The sequence below is a fragment of the Berghia stephanieae genome, chromosome 3, assembly GCF_034508935.2.
Source record: "Berghia stephanieae isolate SIO BIC M18660-M18661 chromosome 3, UCSD_Bste_1.3, whole genome shotgun sequence".
Classification (NCBI taxonomy): Eukaryota; Metazoa; Mollusca; class Gastropoda; order Nudibranchia; family Aeolidiidae; genus Berghia; species Berghia stephanieae.
This window is the reverse complement of record NC_088362.1, coordinates 100099878-100109877: the sequence shown is the minus strand read 5'-3', so window position 1 is coordinate 100109877 and position 10000 is coordinate 100099878. Positions and strand designations below refer to the sequence as shown.

The following is a 10000-nucleotide window of genomic DNA, read 5'->3' as shown; positions in this document are numbered from 1 at the left end:
ACGGTCAGATTCAGGCTCGCATTTTTGTCTCGGTTAAAGTGCTTCACATTTTACGGTACTCGAATAAAACACATGTTTATTGTCAGCTCAGGAAGACAACTTTTGCTATAAAAATCAATCAATACGCTTCAACAAGTCGTAACGTCACTTCCTTCCTAATGACGCATGGTAACTTAGTAACACTGGCTCTAAACTATCGGAACAATGGCGGACGCCCGTATGAAATATTTCTCAGGCGAGCATAAAAACGTATCCAGAGGAGAAAAAAAACCCCATAAATTTGATCATGTTTTGACTTTTACACATTCTGATCACAAGGCATATGAAAAGTTCTAGCCAGCATGAAGAATAAAAAGTAATGATTTTCTTTGTTTAGAACCACGATTGCCGCCGTTGCCGGGCGGCGTGACATCAGACTACTGAATCCAATTATAATGACCCTTAACTTGTCAAAAATTGCAAAAAATAAGACTTCAACAGAAATGTCAGGGTTGAGACGTTTTGTCAAGTTCAGAAGGGAAGGTCATCTAGATCTAAATCATCGATTTGTATTTGATGAATAAAAACGTTTTAGGTCAAAATGAATAAAAGTGGTTTCGTCTAGAGCACAACGCTAGTCATGATTGCATTTAAAATACGAGTCGAACATACAAATAAGAAACATTAGGATTCCAACTAGTGGTGGTATATATTAACAATGGCAAAGAAGAATATTCTTCCGTCACTGACAAATTAATGCTTTTTTGTTTCGTCATTTTGGTGAGAAACCATTTTTTATTTCATATATATCGATAAACCAGCACAGTTGCTAACGTGTCACAATTATTTAATTCTTGAACCTTAGAGTTATTTGAAGGCTCAAGATTACACATTTCTGACAATTGGATTCAATAGTCTGGTGTCACATCGCCCAGCAACGGCGGCAAAGAAAATCGGTACTTTTTATTCTTCATGCTGGCTAGAACTTTTCATATGTCTTGTGATCAGAATGTGTAAAAGTCAAAACATGATCAGATTTATAATGTTTTTTTCCCCTTTGGATACGCTTTAATGCTCGTCGGAGAAATATTTCATAAGGGCGTCCGCCATTGTTCCGATAGTTTAGAGCCAGTTACTTAGTTATCATGCGTCATTACGAGGGAAGTGACGTTACGACTGTTGAAGCGTATTCAGAGGTCATTTTAAACCATAGATAAAAGGAGTTTTCTGGTCGAAATGTAAAAAGGCTTTTTGTCAGTGCCTGGCCTTATAGATAGTTCGAAGATGACGTCACTCAGGTTTTTGTTATTGTTTTTTGCCATCCGTGTTTATGAGTAATGCTCACTGAGCTGTATTAACCTGACTATAAACGTTCATGGATACACACAGTTTTGTGTGTTCGTCCGTTATATTCCCGGATGGCAATGTTATGAGCTTCTTAGCCAAGCGCGTACTATCTTTTGAGTGCCCTTTCAAATTTTATTTGCAACCTCCGAACTTGTGGCTCATTGTTAAAGTAAGGAGTACATAGCAACATGTGTTGTGAACTATTTATGTCAACCTCCCTACCCCAACCCAATTTTCTCTTTATTAACACGTCAAGTGTTTCCTTCCTTGCAAGTAATTTATGCATTGCTATCAATAATGGGGGGCGGGGGGGGGGGGGGGATGATTGTTTACATATTCCAATGAACCCCTATCAAGGGGCTAATATTAAAGAGTTAACTTTGCATCTTCTTTTCTTTTAAAAAAATAAAATAAATCTGTGCACGTGATACTCATTTGCTGCTACACACTGATAAAACACCATTTTTCTTTTTGGCAAAAATATCGATATAATATAATGACACTCAGCCGACGTATACATAATATGCAGGTCTGTTATCCAAACGCAATTATGGGGCCTAGTTTAACATTGTTGTAATGGACAATATTTTGCGTCATTATTTTTTAGATTTCCATTACAACAATAAGCACATAATGAATTAGGATATCAGACCTTCAAATAAGTGCACTTTGTCCTCGGAGTCCTCGCTCAACGGTTTAAAAATTCTTAAAACTGAAAATTTAAAGAAGTATTTCTCTTTTATAAGGAATATTTTACACGTTGAGTATTATCCTATAACGGCTATGTGTCTAGTGGTATGACACTCGCTTTCGGATCGGAAGGTCCTGGGTTCGAGACTCGCGCTCGGCGCATAGTTGAGTCCTTGGAAAAGGCTCTTTACTCACATTCTCTCACCGTACTCAGGTGTAAAATAAGTACCTGGCCGTTAACAGCGATGTCTTTGTCCGAAAAATTGTAATATCGCCTAACAGGCGTCATGTTCCGTGTTACATGTTAAATGTTGCTGTTGACCAGGGACCCCTTGTAAAGCGTTTTGAGCACATATAGTGGATTTTGCGCTATATAAAAGCTCTTTTTTATCCTATCACGCTTATGATTGAAGTAAAAAAATATATATAATTGTGGCAATTTTTTTAAAGGTTGTTTTGTCAGAGCACGGAAGCCATTGTTCATTGTCAAAGAGAAGGCATGAAGACAGACACGCACGCGTCGCGTCCTTTATTCTACTCACACGTGTTACTCACTAGTTTTCATGCATAAAATCATGCTCACTTCAAGACTCACATTTGATAATGAGGGTAGCGACCCGGTGATGTTTATTTTTAAAAAATCAATTCGCCCCCCCCCCCCCATTTCCCCCTTCCCTCCCCCCGACCCCCCAGGAAATAAATAATTTATAAAATAGATGCCGAGCGGTGACCCCAATGTCATCTTTTGAATAGGGGCAATCATTATGAAGTCAGCTCTCTGTTTTTACGTTCATGTATTTGGACTAGATTTTAATAACCAGAGGTTAGAAAACCAAAAAATAAATAAAAATAAAAACCACAAAAAGAACCAAAAAAACAAACAAAAAACGACAAAAAAAACAACAAAAAAAAAAACAAAAAACAAAACTGATTGCAACACGTGCACGTGCCCTTTCTTTTGAGTTCAGAATATTTCTTTTGACTGCAGAAATGAGTGGTTGCCCATTGATAATTTTCAATTTATATAAACCGCTTTTTCATTTTTAAAAATGACGCGATGCTTTGCTGACAACACATGGCAACACATGGAAATGCTCTCTCACTCTTTCTCTCCTCTCACTCTCTCTCTCTCTCTGTGTGTGTGTGTGTGTGTGTGTGTCTCTCTCTCTCTCACACTCTCTCTCTGTCTCTCTCTCTGTCTCTCTCTCTTTCTGTCTGTCTGTCTCTCTCTCTCTGTCTCTGTCTCTCTCTATCTCTCTCTGTCTGTCTCTCTCTCACTCTCACTCTCTCTTTCTCTCTCTCTCTCTCTCTCTCTCTCTCTCTCTCTCTCTACCTTTGTGCCAACCTAGGGAGAAACTTTAAAGTTGACAGGTTCACTGTCATCTTGATCGGTCGACATGTTGCAGGAACATTTTCTTGCCAATGTGAAAAAAAAGAAATGAAAGTTTTATTTATTAATTTTTAAATTTTTTTTTTGGTCAGAGCACAGATGCTTTTATCATCAATTTCTTGAGGGAGGGGTCTAGGACTATTTATTTAGCTACATCTATGTGAACTAAAATTAAAATAAATTAAGCTTTTATATAGCGCAATATCCATTAAACGTGCTCAACGCGCTTTACATGGGGTCCCTGGCCAACAGCAATATTTAACATGTAGGACGAGACATGACGCCTGACGCCTGTTAGGCGATATTACGATTTTTTCGGACAGAGACAACGCTGTTTACGGCCAGGTACTCATTTTTACACCTGAGTACGGTGAGAGAATGTGAGTAAAGAGCCTTCTCCAAGGACTCAACTATGCGCCGAGTAAGGCGGATCGGAAGGTCCTGGGTTCGAGCCTTACTCGGCGCATAGTTGAGTCCTTGGAGAAGGCTCGAACCCAGGACCTTCCGATCCGAAAGCGAGTGTCGTACCACTAGACCACATAGCAGCACAGCTGCTTCTAACATCAATTTCTTGCTACCCCGTCATTAATCTTGGTTTGGGGGGGGGGGGGGCGCTAGGACTATTTATTTAGCTACATCTGTGTGAGCTATCAATCAATTCAATAACTCCAGTGGTCTTTTTTTTTACGCGGTCACGCGAACTCTCAATTAATCATGTTCTGAATACACAATTTTAAAAATAGATCTAACAAAAACTCATGAGTTATGTGGCACACTAACCATTGTACTATCTATCGACTTGCCACAATAAATACTTCAGGGCGGTAGGTTTAATAAAGAATAAGGACCTGAAAGAAAAAGAGTGTCAAGCAATTTTGATAGATGGAAAACGAATTTTTTTTTTTTTAAAAAAGAAATATTTACACAGTTTTAATAATATTATGACGGTTTATTTATCAATTTACATGAAAGGTGTACCCGGCGGTAGTGACAGTTCAATCTGTCGATCTCCGACACTTTTTTTTCTTCGTTTTGTCCAGAAAACGTTAACTTCAAATATCGATAAATCAAAATGATCCCCAACTTGTCATATGTCTCAAACCTGAGATCTCTTTACATTTTTTAATTTGAAACTTTCTGACAAGCTATTGACCATTTTTAAAAAAAGAATTAAAATTCCCTTTATTTATCCCATAGGTGAAATTTGTCTTTAGGGTCTATTCTAAGGGAAGACTGGAATAACCCAGGCGTCAGCCGCAGTGCAGCGCCGAAAATTCTCCTAGAGTAAGGTCACTTGCTCAAGGCCACATACCGATCGATATTAAAAGTCAAATTTCACTAAACCAACGGGGAAAAGTCTTTTGTCAGGGTAACACCTTCAAATATCTAACTAAAATCCATTAACTCCATATTTTTTAAAGACATTCACATTCATGTAATTGTTCTCTTCGCTTATTCCTAAACGGATTACTGCCCAAATGCTTGTTTGCCTTGAATTAATCGTGCGTCTTCGGTGAAAAATTGAGATTAATCCTTAACCCTATCATCCTATTGAAAAATCGTCCCATTTGTTACGATGCAAACGTCACTTTTCTCATCCAGATTTCATTTCTTTTTGCTATAGCTACAAAAACATGACATTCTGTAAAAGAGCTCATATTGTCGAACAATATTATGTATAGAATGTGCTTGCTGCTTTTCGGTTTGAGTAAGAACTGTCTGTTTTTTGTGTTGAGAGCGTGCTAAGTTTTGGGGAACATTCTGAAAATGGCTGGTAAGGAGAGGGCTAACGACGTTTTTGGATTTTGTTCAACAGTATCAAATCCTATCTTTTATCTAAATACAACCACAGGTTTAACATTTATCATTAAGAGGGCAGTTACAGCGATGCGACTCTGGGCTTCACTGTTTGGCTTTACTGTCTTGTGGCAGACACTCAACTTCTGACTTGTTGGTCCCCGGTTCGAGTTCCGCCTCGGGCGGTGCAAGGTTGAGTATATCACCGCACTCAGGTGTAAAATGAGTATATGGCCGGTAATGGCGTCGTCTTTGTCGAAGATACTTGCCATAGCGCCTTTCAGGTGCTTTGTCTCGAGTTACATGTCGGCTTTTTGCTGTTGACTTGGACCCCTTTGCAAAATGCTCTGAGAGCATTTACGGCTTTTACATAGTGCAATATCCACTAATTAATGTGCTCAAAGCGCTTTACACGGGGTCATTAGTTTAACATGTAGGACAAGACATGACGCCTGAGTACGGTGAGAGAATTCGAGTAAAGAACACTTCCGCCCATAGCGGGGCTCAAACCCTGGACCTTTCGGTCCGAAGACGAGTGTCACCACATAGCTCAGTCACATTATACATTTTAAAAATCCAGTTAAATGCTTATTTAAAAAAAACATTGAGCTTTTATATAGCGCAATACCCACTAAACGTGCTCATAGCGCTTTACAAGGGGTCCCTGGCCAACAGCAACACTTAACATGTAGGACGAGACATGACGCCTGTTAGGCGATATTATAATTTTTTTCGGACAGAGACAACGCTGTTAACGGCCTGGTACTCATTTTACATCTGAGTACGGTGAGAGAATGTAAGTAAAGAGCCTTTTCCAAGGACTCAATTATGAGCCGAGCGAGGCTCGAACCCAGGACCTTCCGATCCGAAAGCGAGTGTCATACAACAAGACCACATAGCCGCATAGTTAAATGCTTTTAGGAATCATTGCTTGATAAAGGTCGGAGTAAATTTGAACCCCTCCGGTATTCTTAATGTTTGAAAAAAGCAGCAATATCTGGAGGAGCTGTTGGCATACCATATGTCCATATTTGCATCATTTATTAATCTACCACGGTATAACTATACCATGACTACAAACTGTTTTATAATTCCTTATCTTTTGATAAGATAGTTTGTATTTTTATTTTTAAATTAATCATTAAAGCGTTCGGTATGGTCTGATGAATTTCTGATTGCTTTGGGTTCTCAAAGCAACAATGGACGCAGGGACCATAAATTTAGTTTACTTTAAAATTGTTTGGTTGCTTTGTCGGACCTCCGTCTGGTGTACCGATTCATACGCCGCTTTGGGATACAATGGACTACTTTCATCACAGACATGCTCGTCGTCAAGTAAAATCAGGGTTGCCAGTTTGGCACTTTTATTGCCAAATTGTCCAAAGAAAGAGCGTGTCAAATCTTACCTTTCAATTCCCAGTATTTGCATGTTCGTTTTGTGATTTCGTTCTCACATAAATTTTATCATTTTGGCTACAACAAACACAAATCTGGCTTCAGCCTTTCCGGTTCCAGTCTTAATTCTTTGACAGGTTTTGAAACGGTGTTTTATCAGTTATTGTGTCTTGTGTGAACTATTTCCTTAAGCCAAGTTTAGTTATAAATTCATTTCTTCTGTGATTCAAAAGCCATGTCCACCAAAAATAAATGGAAAACTTCATATGACAGTGGCAGAAAATCCATATTTTGAAGGGTTTGGCAAGTTTTCGAAGCATTTGGCAAGTTTTGTCACATATTTGGCAAGTTGTCCTGAAAAAAAACTGGCAACCCAGAGTAAAATCTCGGGATATTGTGTATTTTGCTTAGGGCACGTTATGAATATTGAATGCGCTACATAAATGCCATTTTATGTTAAAACGCCGTAATATTTTTACCCGATTTACAGCTGCCGGCGGTTCATTGATTATTTATTCATTATTTACAAATTCAAAGGGTAATTCACGTCGAGCTCTGAATCGCTTGGCTTTATTGTTTGTTAAAGGTTTTGGCAGTGCACCGATAACAACAATAGATTGATTTCTATCATGTAGTGTACCAAACACATAACACGTTCATTTGGCAAGGAATTTAAATCACAGTAAAATCTTCCATTTTTAAAGGTTCGTGTGGTTGGTGAACTCGATTGCTTTTGCTTTCTTTGAATGCGAATGGTCTGTGCCGACGTGTGTGCTTGTTTTCAGATCTGATTGCCCAAATTGTTTTGGGCTCATTTCTGTGATGGAAATATTCTCAAAGGATGAAGTGAGTAGGAAAGTACCAGAAGACAATAGAGAATAAAAAAATTTCGCGGCGGTGATGGGGTTTGGACCCGGGACCTTACTGGTACAACTCCGCTTGGCCGGTGAGAGTGTGACTCTACCGTATGAGCTTTCCACGATTTTGGGATCGTGGATAGCTCACACGGTAGGGTCACGCTCTCACCGGCCAGGCGGAGTTGTCGCACCAGTAAGGTCGCGGGTTCAAACCCCCATCACCGCCGCGTAATGTTTTTATTCTCTATTGTCTTCTGGCACTTTCCTACTCACTTCATCTCTTGTTGTTATCAACATAAATGCCTGCTCCACTCACTTTTCTGAATTAAAAATATTCTCAAACCAACGCAAAACTGTTGTCCATTACGTCAATGTTAAAACAAGTCCATACTTGTGCTAGGGTATCAAACCTACAATGAATATGTGCACAGATTTGAGCTCAAGAGAGACTCATTCGGCGCATTATTTAGATGTCTATTGTCTTAGGCACACAATACGATTTAAATAATGTTTAATTAGGTGTTCAAATCACATATTGGGCTCACTAACGTACAGCCCTTACTTAGGAAACGCAATTTGCACATATTACTTATCTCGGCCATGAAAGATCTCAGACCACAATTCTCAGCAAGCGTCATTCGGACTGCGAAGCTTACTACTACTACTACTACTACTACTACTACTACTACTACTACTACTACTACTACTACTACTACTACTACTACTTATCTCGTTCTATCGGAGATCTAGATGAGAGTAGAATTTCAAAATGCCGCCTCCCCCCGCTCCCTAACTGGAACAAAGCAGCGTTGTCTTTGTCAAAAAATATTGCCAGCCCTTGTCTCGACCAAAACACGTAGTTTCAATGAAATATTTGATTTTTAAAGGTGTAAAACGCGGGTTGTTTACCGTTTATAAGCATAATACATAAAGTCAAATTTATTTTAAAAATTACTCAACAATACCTAAAACAAGATTTCAAAATATCACGTAACAGAAAGAAACTTAAATTGATATCCAATTTGATGTTGATTGGATTGAACATATATGCCCCTATGCCCGAAGTAATGAAGATTATCTGCAATTGTCTGCGATATCATGCATACTTTCAAATAGCCATAAATAACAACAGCAAATTGAACAACACCAATATATATATATATATATATATATATATATATATATATATATATATATATATATATATATATACATACATACATACATATATATATATATATATATATATATATATATATATATATATATATATATATATTGCTTAACACGATAAAACTTATTATTTTTCATTTTGGTCCGATTGACCTTCAACTTGTCGAAACATCTCTAACTTCACACTTTATAAAATAATTATTTTGATAAGTGGACGGTAGTTTTAAGTGACAAATTAAGGAGCTGGAACAAGTGTAAGATAAAGGTATGAAACAGTGTGTATAAAACAGTGCCAGACAAAACAAGAAAGAAAAATACCAACCAAAAAAATCCCTAAAAAATCATCCAGCCTTATTCATATTTGTAAAAAAAAAATAAAATAAAATAAAATTCCCTTTATTCATCCCCGAGGGAAAATTTGTCTTTAGGGTCTATTCCAAGGGATGACTGGAATAACCCAGGTGTCAGCCGCAGAGCAGCGCCGCAAAGTGAGCTAGGACGAGGTGACTTGCTCAAGGTCACACAACGCAGCGGCGGGTGATTGAACTCGGTGCCTTTCTGGTATGAAGTAAAGACCGTACCGCTGAGCCACGCTGCCCCGTACAGATCTTTATCTGTTGTTTTAAACAATGCATAGATACATTTTGGGGAAGTAAAAATTCTTGGACAAAATAAAAAGAGAGTTTTGTCAGAGTATTTACCATGGTCTTGTTTTTCTTTAAATTTCAGAAATAACTGTCAGAAAATGTTTCAAAGGGTCGGATAAAGAACCTCAAGGACAAGCTACTCTCAGTTGCCCTGCTGGATACGTCATCAGTATTACTGATGCGATACTGGGCAAAAACAAATGGTTTGAATGCGTTCTCACCGAGGAAGACTGCATGCATTCCACCAAGATATTCAGTTCTTGTGAGGGTCTCAATACTTGCAACAAAATCTTCAGGACTTACTCAGCTCGGTGTGGCTACAGTACTATTCTATTGATAAGCTACCGTTGTGCTCAAGGTAAATTTCAATTTATTTCCAATTTGTACTCGTTCTCGGTGTTATTTGGTTTTATAGTATATAATAGGCAAGTGACACTCCATGCTGGTATTACATATGCCAGGGTGGACGAAATGCTCAACAACAAAAAAACAACACAAAATAACATGATATAGGGAATGAGATTAGCGGAAGAGTAGTGTCCCGGTGACGTCACAGACTATGGGTGACGTCCAATCAAGGGACACTACTCTTCCGCTAATATCATTCCCTATAGCTTTCATCGTCTAATTATAATTAATTAGTGACAAATGACAAATGACTAAAACAGAACAATAGATCTTAGCGGCTGACATGAAAAGCTATGAATAACTATGACCGAATATTG

At 38.3% G+C, this 10000-nt stretch overlaps 1 protein-coding gene across 1 annotated transcript in view; it reads left to right on the top strand.

The window, feature by feature from the left end:
* LOC144969716 (uncharacterized) overlaps nucleotides 1–10000 on the top strand; it is an 18500-nt gene that overhangs the window by 3855 nt on the left and 4645 nt on the right. Inside the window, exon 3 of the mRNA XM_078908877.1 lies at nucleotides 9358–9633. Within this exon, the coding sequence (XP_078765003.1) occupies nucleotides 9358–9633 (276 nt within the window). The remainder of the gene's footprint in view (nucleotides 1–9357; nucleotides 9634–10000) is intronic.